Source organism: Stegostoma tigrinum, chromosome 7 (assembly GCF_030684315.1).
Source record: "Stegostoma tigrinum isolate sSteTig4 chromosome 7, sSteTig4.hap1, whole genome shotgun sequence".
NCBI classification, from domain to species: Eukaryota; Metazoa; Chordata; class Chondrichthyes; order Orectolobiformes; family Stegostomatidae; genus Stegostoma; species Stegostoma tigrinum.
Window position 1 is genome coordinate 12,273,596 of NC_081360.1, and position 12,383 is coordinate 12,285,978.

Genomic DNA, 12,383 nt, shown 5'->3' on the forward strand with positions numbered 1-12,383 from the left:
AAAAGACCCTGAGCTTCCATTTTCCGCCACTTCAACACACCACAGTGTTCCCTGCCCAAATCTCTGCATCAGTCTTTCTTTGGTGCTCCAGCGAAGCTCCACGCAAGCTGGAAGAACAGCACCTCATTTTGGCTCAGTGGTTAGCACTGCTGCCTCACATTGCCAGGGACCCAAGTTCAACTCCAGCCCCGTGTCTGCGTGGGTTTCCTCCGGGTGGTCCAGTTTCCTCCCACAGTCCAAAGATGTGCAGGCTAGGTGGATCAACCATGCTAAATTGCCCATAATGCCCAGGAATGTTTAGATTATGTGTGTTAGACATGGGAAATGCAGGGTTAGGGGAATAGCTGTGGGTGGGATGCTCTTTGGAGAGGTGATGTGGACTTGTTGGGCCGAATGGCCTGTTTTTCTACTGTAGGAATTCTATGATTTTCTCACTTGGAAATGCTACAGCTTTTCAGGCTCACTATCCAGTTTAACCGTTTTAGGGTTTTAAGGCACCTTCTCCCATGCCCTTACCCCAAGCCCCAACACCTGGCCTTGTTATCCCATGGTCTGCTATTACACACAACCTATTGCTATCCACTACTAGTCCCCATAACACCCATTCATTCTCCCAACCTGACCATTACCCACTCCTTTGTCCAATCATTCTTCTGTCTCTTTGGGCTCTATTCCCACCTATCATTTACTCCTTACCCCCTCCCTCCTCCCTATCTTCTGTACAGAAAACTACTTGCCTAGCTTCCGTCAGTTCTGAGGAAGGGTCACTGGACCCAAAACGTTAACTCTGCTTTCCTTCCGCAGATGCTGCCAGACCTGCTGAGCCTTTGCAGCAATTTCTGATTTTGAATCAGTGTATTTTTGTAAAGAACAGCAAGGAGTTTAGACTACAGGTACAGCGAGTCATTAGGAAGGTCAATAGACTCCCAGGCTTTATAGCAAGAAGGATAGAGTATAAAATGAAGAAAATCTCACAATTAATGATGGCAATGGTCAGGTCTAAGAAGGGATTCAGTTGGATCAGAAGTAGTTCAAGGAAAGGTTAACTGGGGTCATTTCTGGGATAAAAGATTTCTCTTGAGGAAAGGTGGAGCAGTTTGGACCCGAATTCTTTGGAGTTTAGAAAAATGAGAGGTGACCTTATTGAAATATAAAAAGCTTCTAATGGGGGCTTGAAACAGGTGATGCTGTGAGGATTGTTGGCAAATCCAGAACCAAGGGGCCACAGTTTGAATGAAACGGGTCTCCCATCTGAAACACAGATAGAGAGGGATTTCTTCCCTCGGAGGGTCATTAATCTGTGGAATTCTCTGTTCCAGTGGGCACTTGGTGCTGAGGGAAGACCCAGACAAGAAAGTGAGATTTTAATCTTGCCAGTCACATATTTCCATTCGTTCATCTTTCATTACTTTTCATTGTAAGCTTGTATCCACTTCCTGTTTACAATGTCTACAATTAAAATCCAGAACAGCTTTGGCACGCAGTCCCTCAGGCTGGATCCGCATCTCTTTTGTAGCCAAGCAATGATTCCCTGCTGGCACAGTCTGACCACAACAAAAGGAGCCAGGGTGCATGTTTCCTTTGCCAGATGATAAACCAGTGTTCTCCTCATTATATTTCAGCCAGCCCTCAAAGCGCAGTATTATAGATCATTCTTTTAATTGCCTCAATGTATGGGGATTAGCACTTAACATCCCAAAGACCCCTCTCCCAACTGCTGGGATTTGTAGCTTATCTTGCGTGCGACCACCATCAAAATCAATCACTAGAAGTCACATCTCCACAACAAGGCTCAACCCCTTCTTTAAACATCACACAAAAAGACAGATTAAGTTACGGTTCCTTTTCTTACACATGCGGACCCAACTGGTTAGAGTTGGCAGGGGTGCTTGCTGGATTTAACATCCATCTGGTATGTTTTAGGTTCATTTCTCTTCTGCCTTCCAGAAATCACCAAATTTATTGACTTTTTACTGTCTGCACAGGTTTACTATGGTCAATCTGGTCAAGGGGAGTCTGGTATTTGCTTTGAACACATGGTGTTCACTTCCTGCTTTACCACATTTTGTCATTTCATTGCTCTTTTATTTATCACTATTATGAGCGAGCATATTTAAGGTTGTTTTAATACTTTCCCCAATGATACAGAACTGAGGGGTTATAGCTCTCAGCAAAGGTTGAATAGGCCAAGGATTCCTCAGAAGTGAGAAAGCTGAGGGTTGGATTAGAGGAGGTCTTTTAAGAATAGGCATAGTCGGATCGGGTAGTCTAAAAGCAGTCTACATAAATGTCACCCCACCGGCTGCCTGAAACATTCATTCCCTCCACCATTGATGTACAGTGGCAGCACTGTGTACCAGCCACAAGACACACTGCAGAAACTCCCCATGACAACTCCTAAATCTGTGACCTCTACTCTCAAGAAGGAAAAGTCAAGCAGGTGCATAAAAACACCACAACCTACACATTCCCCTTAAAATCACAGACTATCCCGATCATGTCACCATTCCCTCACACCACAAAGGCTGCAATAGTTTAACAATCATAGAATCCCTACAGTGTGGAAGCAGGCCACTTGGCCCATCAAGTGTACAGTGACCCTCAGAGCAACATCCCACCCAGACACACCCTATCCCCCTCACCCTGCACACCCCATGGCTAACCCACCTAGTCAGCACATCCTTGGAAAGCATGACATGGCCAATCCACCTTAGCTGCAAATCTTTGGACTGTGGGAGGAAACCAGAACACCTGGAGGAAACTCCAGACAGACATAGGGAGAATATGCAAACTCCACACAGCCAGTCACCTGAGGCTGGAATTGAACCCAGGCCCCTTACACTATCACGAAACAGTGCTAACCACTGAGCCACTGTGCCACCCAAAAAGACAGCTCCCCAACAGCTATTAGGGATGAGAAATAATTGCTGGCCAAGCCATTGAGTCCCATAACATACGAGTGAATTTTAAAAAAAAACAGAACGGTTGAGGCATTGATGTAATTAAAGGGAAGCTCGGTAAATGCAGAAATATGTGTAAGTGTCTGGAGACAGCAGTACAACAGAAAAGGAAAGATAGCATTAAGAGCAATTGTAGACAGACCAGGTGATCTGGTGTGATGGCCACTGAAAATATCTTTATCCCTTGGTTCTTTGCATCGGATGCAGCATTATCCAGGCCTCCGCATGGCTCCTTGTATCCCTCAATTGGATGCCCATCTGTTACCACAATCATGTACTTGTTCTCTCGGTGATGTGAGCCACTGGAATGAGAGATATTTTATACCAATTATCTGTTTACTATTCTATCTCTGTTTGCTTCTCTACAGGCACAAAAATACAGAACAGCCTGAATTATCCACGTTTCCCCTGAGAAGCAAAGCCGTTGTCCATCAGAACTCATTGACAGTGTTACAGTTTGAAATAGAAACATTGACAATTGAAGTTGAATGAACTATTGACAGACCATTAGTGGTGGTGGTGGTGGTGGAAGGGCAGGATGACAGGGGAGGAAATAACCTCATTGCAGTCTTTGACCAAAATTTTACTTGTCTATTTTCTTCATTGGATGTAGGTGTCACAGCCAAGGGCAACGTTTATTGCTCATCCTAAAACTGGATGGCTTTCCTTGCCACTTCACAGGGCAATTAATCATCACCTACAATGCTGTGGGGTTGAGAGCCATATGCAGGCCAGACCAGGTAAGGACAGCAGATTTCCTTCCTTAAAGGGTATTAGCGAATGGGATGGGTTTTTATGACCATCAATGGTAGTTGTTGTGGCCACCATTACACAGAATGGTCTCCTTTTCCAAATCTAATTATTTGAAACGGCCCAGATTTTCGAGAAATTTGCCAACAGCGACCTGAATTTTCCGACACCATTAATAATCCTTGTTTTTCAAATAGGAGGGGTATATTTGTCAGCATGGTTTAAGCATTCATCAATAACAGAACACAGAACATAGAACAAGGATTATTAATGTTGTTGAGCTTTGGCCTAGTCCTAGCAGAAGTCTTAAGTCTAAATGGAGCTCACTTCTCCTTGCTTTTCTTTACAATGCAAATGGATATACATTGTTCAAGAAATCTTTGCACAGTGGATGAGACTTACAAAGGTGTTGAAGGGACAAAGGGGTGAGGACAAACTATTGTTTTAATGTCCATCGATTCAATCCAACGCTGGAAAACTTTTGAAAGGAACTTGATTGCAAGTTACCTTAAACTATAATCATGAGGGGCACTGATAAGGTGAGTAGGAAGGGTAGGGGAGTTCAAAACTAGGGTACACATTTTTAAGGTGAAAAAGATTTAAAAAGGAATGAGGGGCAACATTTTTACATAGACAGTGGTTCATATATGTAATGAACTACCAGAGGAAGTGGTTACAATGTTTAAAAAGACATTTGGTTAAGTACATGAATAGGAAAGGTTTGGAGGGACATGGGTCAAGAAAAATCAGGTGGGACTAGTTTAGTTTGGGAATGTGGTCGGTATAGACTAGTTGGACCAAAGGATCTGGTTCCATGCTGTATGGCCATCACTGACTAGATCTTACTTGGAGCACTCTGCCTTATATTGATCTGTAAAAGGTCAATGCTGCATTGAAGATGGTTTGGAGAAGGTTGGCAAGGTTAATTCTGGGATCCAAAACTGCGATAATATGAAAGCTAGTGAGAAAAACTTAAATTTGAGAAAATAAAGTTCATGTGAGGATTGATTAGGTCTTTAAAAGTTTGGAATAGTGTGAGTATGCTGTTTAACTTTGCAAGTGCCAGAGGGGAATTGGGCTAACTCAATGAAATGAATAAAATGATTCACTGGTTATAAGTCAATTAATTTATTTAGCAAAGAGTATGCAGCTATCTACTAGGAAATGGACTGAAGATAATGGACCCAAAGATAGAAAACAAAATATAGATATACTGTCAAGAACTCTGGTCCTGAAAATTGCACTGATCTGACAATTGGAAGTAATATGGACATAACCCCAAAATAATGGCACAGTAAACTGTTGGCTCCCAGAATAAAGTTGCAACCTTGCAACTGATGTCATCTCAGATTCACTGACCCTAGAAGTATCAGAGTAAGTTATTTGTGAACTTCCCCATTTTGGTTCCCATTTGGAGATATCTAAAGCCCACTCACCCAAGCAGAAGCTCCTCAGCACCATCCCGTATGGCGCAGTCAGTGTACGTGCCTTTGCCGATGTAAGCCACTTGATTGACATTTTGAATCATTGCCACCTTTTCACTGTTGCTCATGAAGCTGAGAGGGTGGATCTTTTTCACCACATCACTGTAGTGTAGAGCTCCAGCGTTCCACTCCAGTGTCTGGTCACATCGGTAATACCTGAAACAGACAGACCCTATGTCATTCACATCAATTCAATTCAGACTGCCCTACTGTCCCGTACCATGCCCTCCAAGCCATGGTCTGGCTAGAGCCTTGTACAGCTTTGGCAAAATTACTCTACTCTTTCTACTCCGTTCCCTCTGAAATAAAAACCAATGTTCAAATTGCCTTCCCTATGACCCAATGAACTTGAATACTAGCTCTTTGCGGTGTCAGTTGAGGGTGAAGCATTTGGCAGCATGCCAAGGAGACGTCTCCTTCGAAGAATACCTGAACGAGCAGATGGGCCCTCAATTTAATGTCTCATTCCAAAGATGGCAGTGCGGCTCTCCCCCACTACTGTGCTTGGAACATTGGCCTTGATTTAATGCTCAAGCCTGCAGAGTACAAATTCAGCTTCACAGTATTCTGACTCAGAGAGGACAGTGCTACAGCTGACACTGGAATTAAAGAAAGTGCAGGTGATGGGAATTCACTACATAATCTCAACTGGTTAAACTCTAACCGGGCTCCTGTGCACAGCCATGGAAGCCTAAATCTTTGTCCGTGCCAGCCTTTGCTGTATTATGCCAATATCTGACTGAGTCCCAAAGATGCAGACAGAAACCCCAAGTCTCTAAACGAAGAGATGGTGTGTGGCTTGGAGGCGATGTTGTAAGTGGTGGTATTCCCATTTGTCTGCTGCCATTGACCTTCTAGGTGGTAAAAATCATGGGGCTGGAAAGTGCTGTGCAAGGTAAACTGTTGCAGTGCCTGTTGAAATGCTACACATCACTGATACTATCAATTGACAGTGGACGGACTAAATGTTTGTGACTGAATGTGACCACGAGCACCAGTCAAATGGGCTGCTTTGGCCTGGATGGTGTCAAGTTTCTTCAGTGTTGTTGGAGCTGCACTCATCCAGGCTAATGGGGAGCGTTCCATCACACTCCTGACTTGTGCCTTGTAAATGGTAAACGTGAGTCAGGAGGTGAGTTACTCAACTCAGAATTTCCAGCCTCTGACCTACTCTTATAGCAACTGTGTTTAAAATGGCCGTCCAGCTCAGTTTCTTCTCAAAATCCAATGAGTCATGGCCAATGTATCTATGAAGCTCCAAAATTCACCTCCAGCAGGTGGATCTTGCACCCTGGGTGGGTTATTCCCAAGAACTGATGAGATCGTAACCAAATCCTGTCAACAGCAATGTTGACATATGGTCCATGACAGAGTGGGCGAGCTTCACTAGTTTTCATTAGGATTCCGCTTAGTTTATTTCCAACTCAATTTACCTCAACTGATGGACAGCACCTCTAACAAATTAGTGTTTAGTCTGTACTGCTCTGAAGTATCAACTTAGACTTTGTTGCAAACTGCACAGACCTGCATTTGGACCTTCTAAGTCAGACATTCAGTTGCCGCCCACTGCTGGTACCATGAATACTGGACTAACGCCACTCTCACCTACTGGTGATAAGGGACTTAGATATCAGTGCCTGAGGGTCGAATGCACACCCTGACTCCAAGGCTCCAACATCAGGAGAATTCCCAAGATTCTCAGGTACTGATCCCCACCTGATGCTCATTGTAATTTCTAAAGAGATAGACTGTTGGAGCTCAGTACACCATTGAATCATGGATGGCGAGTGGGCTCTCAATGCTGGAGGCTCAGTGGAAAGTTCATCATCGGTGAGAGCTGGGCAGCCTGACTACGAGAGTTGCCCTGTCTGCTGGCTGGGAAGAAACATGCAACTCTAAAGCAAGGAAGGGTCCTGGCTAGCCAAAGCAGCATGTCCCCGGATGTAGGAATTTGCCAGAAAACTAGGATTCTAGCCAAAACCTGAAAACTATGGTTCCCAACCCCCACCGCCACAAACCGCTTCACCTCCAATCCCACCTACTCAGGGTGGAAAATTCCGCACCAAAGAATCTTTGATCTCAAACCCTAAGTTAATCACTTGTAAGGCTGATGGAGCACCATCGCAATGAATCAAGGCTGTATTTGGTACCCCTGGAGCATAAGTCCTCTGAATAGTCAATGAATTGGATCAGGGACCAGAAGTCTATCTACACCCACAGTCAGAATATAACTCACTAACCAGCTGAAGCTATATTATACTTTCCACGTGAGGTAAGATTGAGTGAAGTTTAATGCAACCTCACTTGATTTAAACTGGTTGAAAACAGTATCATTGTAGAAACTGGTGTTCTATTTTAAAATAGGAATTGACATTGAGTTGTCTTGTTCACCCTAAATGAAGCAAGTACTGTGCCCACAGAACAAACTTCCCTCACACAGCTGGACAGTACTACCCTGTACCACTTTGTAGATAGAAGAGTGTCATCTGTGGGTCCTTGGGTAACCCTCTTACCCACTGAATCAAAAAGCCAAGAGTCCAACCCTGAGTCTCGAATGTCTAATCCAGGGCTAGCACTCTAATGGAACATTTAGTGGGTGCTGCACTGTCTGAGGTGCTGTTCCCCATCAAGCATGTTAAATCATTTAGCCTGTACTCTGCCACTGTGTAAGATGTCCTGGCAGTGATAAGTGAAAAACAAGACAGTCTGTCCCAGCTAATATTTATCTCCCAATCAACAACACCAAGAAACAGACTTTGTCAATCATTATGAAATTGCTGCTTGTTAACCAGTGAGCATAGATTTAAAACAATTGGCACCAAAACCAGACACAAGATATGAGGAGTGATAATGGGAACTGCAGATGCTGGAGAATCCAAGATAATAAAATGTGAGGCTAGATGAACACAGCAGGCCCAGCAGCATCTCAGGAGCACAAAAGCTGACGTTTCGGGCCTAGACGCTCTCTGATGAAGGGTCTAGGCCCGAAACATCAGCTTTTGTGCTCCTGAGATGCTGCTGGGCCTGCTGTGTTCATCCAGCCTCACATTTTATTATACAAGATATGAGGATTTTTGTTTTACTGAATTTTTGTTTTTTTTAACCTGGGGTGCAGTGGCACCAGATTCAGTGGAAAATGCCCAAAGAAAGACTTTGATAAAGGTTGAACAAGATTTAAAAGAAATGTTGGGCTATCAGGAAAAAGCAGAGAAATAATCTACAAACCGAAAGAGCTGCAGATGCTGTAAATCAGGAACAAAAACAAAATTGCTAGAAAACCTCAACAGGTTTGACAGTATCTGTGAAGGAAGAAACAGAGTTAACATTTCAGGTCCAGTGATCCTTCCTCAGAACAGCAGATGCTGTAAGCTTCTGAGGAAGGGTCATTGGACCCGAAACATTAATAGAGAAATAATCCAAGTTTTTTCAGAGATAGCACAGACAAGACGTAATGAGTGTCTTCATTCCATGTTATATGGTTCTCTGAATACAACAATAAATTGATTATCCCCTTAAAAGGCGTGTTACTGGCTATGAGGGACCATGGGACATCTAGATTACTAACTTTGTATTCTATCGAGTAACTGTACTCATTGTGTTCAATAAACATTGAAACTTTCACTGCAGCAGCAATTTTCTTTGTAAACTGACAGAGGTCCAGGCAGCTGATTTGCTGTCCACTTGCGCAACGCTTTGCCCCAGCATTGGGTGGCCATGCCTTCAAGCAGCCCATGGTCTGCGCTCAATAACTCCTTCCCTAAACTGTCCTGTATCCCTTTCCTCCTCTGAGACCGAGGTTAGCTGCCCCAATATTATATCACATACTCTGTGTCAAATTTTGTCCGGTTGCGGCCAGACCTTGGTGGGGGTTGGGGGCAGGGTTGTGGGGGCTTTGCTGCATTTGGGAGGCGCTACATAAATGCAGGTTGACATCATGTTTCTTAGGGCCAACAGGTTGTATGACAATGGGACACTGTCTGCAACTTGCACTGCATGCACTAAGGGTGAAACTGTGCAATTTGTTGTAGCCCACATAGTGTCTCATTTAATACAGTCAGTGAGGCATCATCAGCAGATCTCCCATTTTGGTTATCTTTGATATGGAGGTGCTGGTGTTGAATTAGGGTGGACAAGGTCAGAAGTCAGACGATACCAGGTTATTGTCCAACAGGTTTATTTGAAATCATAAGCTTTCGGAGCATAGCTCCTTCACCCTACAAAGCTTTCTGAATGCTTGTGATTTCAAATAGCACTAACACCTGGTGTCGCGTGACTTCTAACCCTGGTCATCGATGGACAGAGAGTTGAGTCACTTTGGCTGTCACATTAGGGAGGAAGCAACACAACGGAGAGAGAGAGAGATCCCAATAGGGTTGTGTATAGATTTTTTTTGGAAAACATCTGGGGACAGAACCAATTCAAGTGGAGATAGCCATTCTCACCCAACCTGTAGCGCCACCTTCAGAGGATCAGGGAATTACAAATAGTATCTCCTCACTGTTCTCGTTCAAATTGGAGATGCTTAGAATGAGAAGAAAGTCTAAAACAGCAAAGAGTGCAGTCAGTGATTACCAGTTTTCCAACTTGTCGACGAAATTTGTGGTGAACTTCTTGACAAGATCTACGAGGGAGCCGTATGGCTGAACTCTTAAAGCGACACTCTCGGATGTGTCCAGCACAAAAAATAGGTCGACAGGGCAATCTGTGAAAATGAGGGAAATGAGAGCAGTTATCAGACACTCCGAATACTATCAAGACAAGGCTTAAAGCTGCCATCGTGCAAAAGGCTAGGCAAAACTGCTTTGCTTCAAACTTGCAAACGAAGTAGCACCCTCTTAAGACATAAGCAACGATCTTCTGCTCAAACTTGGCTGTTTTGTTACGCACAGGACCAGGGTCCCAGGAATAAAAATGCAAAGTAGAGAGAATAGCGGACACAAGACAGCAGCACCGTGTCTTACAATGTTTATTGCCGGCACACACTCAAAGTCCAGGTTTCCAGTTAAAAGTTGCCCATTTCAATTAATTCAGCATCAAGTGCTTCAGACTGATCCCGCAAGCCGTAAATTATGCAACTGAAAGCAAACAAAAAAGAACTGTTTCTGCAGAGAGAAACATTTGAAAACTTCGCCGTGACAGGGACGGCAAAGCACCCACCTGAGTGATATCCGTTGTCCTGTTGTGCCAGTAAAAGGTTCCATGAGGAGAAAATCTCCAGCAGGAGAAATAATATTTTCAAAGCCATGGCTTCCCCCACCTCTGCTGTGTGCTCAGCACACGGGGACTGAGGGAGAGCTTTTTGCAGACAGAGAGAGAGAGAGAGCAGGGCAGTGGGAAAGAGGCTGGGAACAGGAGGTTGAAGCCTGTGCGTCTTTGCCTCAGACACAGATCAACTATGAAGTAGGCTGGTCCTAAGCAGGATCTAGGGATGTGGTCCCCACATGGTTGTGTGATCCAGCCAAGCAACTGCCTTACTCCTCAAGGGTCGTTCACCACGATTCATAACTGCTGCTCGACCAGCTTAGAGTTTGCAAACACATTTGAAGCCCACCTAGCTACGGGTTGGCAAAATTAATGTGAAAAATGTCATAGTTAATCTGCAAGAATTCAACCTCGAGAACCCCCTTTCAAACCCCCCACCCCACCAGCCCTTGAGGGGCACACCCATCAGTGTTGGCTGCCTCTCTTGCAGAGCACTCTTAAAAGTGTGGGGATTTACGTTTAAACGGGCTACATTACTTTGTGTCTGTATGTGTGCCAATTCTAATGGACCCCATCACGGGCCATGCATGACTGAACGTATTTGTACAGGCTGGCACCACAGGGTGGTCAATAATAGGAGAATGTGGATTTAAGATCGAAAAGGGAAAAGAACAGCACTTTGAAGGAGATAATGGGAACTGCAGATGCTGGAGAATCCAAGATAACAAAGTGTGGAGCTGGATGAACACAGCAGGCCAAGCAGCATCTCGGGAGCACAAAAGCTGACGGCCCGAAACGTCAGCTTTTGTGCTCCTGAGATGCTGCTTGGCCTGCTGTGTTCATCCAGCTCCACACTTTGTTATCTTGGCACTTTGAAGGGGTGTGTTTTTCTTTATTTAGCCAGTCCTTGCACTCTGTCCAGAAACAGATTTAATTTTCGAAAGGGTGTTGGGTGGATAGTAAGGGGGGAAATAAAAGTACAGAGCTATGGGGATGAGTAGGGGAGGGGGATTGCTTAGATAACACTTTCAAAGTGCTGACATGGACAGGATGAGTCAAATTATCTCAATTTCTTCCATTTTCTTTCCCCGGGAGAATGGGGAATCCATTGATGTGTTGTTAGTCTAGTGTTAGCACTACTGAGCCTATGATTCTTATTTAAATATTATAAAGAAGTGATCTTCCAAATCGGCCTTTCACTCAGTCTACACCAGCATTTATGCCCACACGAACTTCTTCCCACCTCTCTTCATCTGTCCCAGTGCACAGTACATTCTAGCCATTTCTCCCTCTTACTTAGCGAGTGTTTCCCAATCCTGTTAACTGTCGCTCAGCTAGTAGCACCCTTTGTTCAATTTTGAGCATTCTTAGTTCAAGCCTCACTTTGAGACCAGAACACGAAATTCAATGCTGATGCTCCAGTGCGGTACTGAGGAAATCCTGCACTGTTAGAAATGCAGCCTTTTTTGTTTGATAAGATATCCTGCCTGACCTCTCATTTGCTTATAAAAGATCTCAGGCCATTAATTTGATCAGGGCAGTGAGCTCCTTGTTTGGACCACTCTCTGGGTAAAACAATTTTTTGCTTAAACCTGCGTTGTAATTATTGATGATGTTCTTTAATTTATAGTCACAAGTTCTGCTCTCCCCTACAAGTGGAAATGTCTCCTCTACATCTACCCACTCAATTCCTCTCAGTACCTATTATACCTGTATTACCTGTATTATATACCTGTATTATATTATATACCTGAATTATAGGTCCTGCTGAAACAGGGGGAAAAAGGCAAAATTGTGATTCTAAACAGTTCTCAGAAAGTATGCATAAACTGTTATCAGCTATGCAGTCATGTTCTAAAATAAAAGTACAGAGCTATGGGGAATGAGTAGGGGAGGGGGGTTGCTTAGATAACACTTTCAAAGTGCTTTCTACACACTTTCTATTCAAATTTGTGTCGACCAGCAGGATTTGCTTCACTTGTAGGAT

At 44.0% G+C, this 12,383-nt stretch overlaps 1 protein-coding gene across 1 annotated transcript in view; it reads right to left on the reverse strand.

Annotated features, from left to right (window-relative positions):
* col6a1 (collagen, type VI, alpha 1) overlaps positions 1-10,692 on the reverse strand; it is a 55,355-nt gene extending 44,663 nt beyond the window's left edge. Inside the window, exons 1-4 of the mRNA XM_048534301.2 lie at positions 10,352-10,692; positions 9,767-9,896; positions 5,147-5,350; positions 3,103-3,262 (exon numbers count right to left, since the gene is read on the reverse strand). Coding sequence (XP_048390258.2) covers positions 3,103-3,262; positions 5,147-5,350; positions 9,767-9,896; positions 10,352-10,439 — 582 coding nt within the window. The 5' untranslated portion in view covers positions 10,440-10,692. The remainder of the gene's footprint in view (positions 1-3,102; positions 3,263-5,146; positions 5,351-9,766; positions 9,897-10,351) is intronic.
* Positions 10,693-12,383: the final 1,691 nt, after the last annotated feature.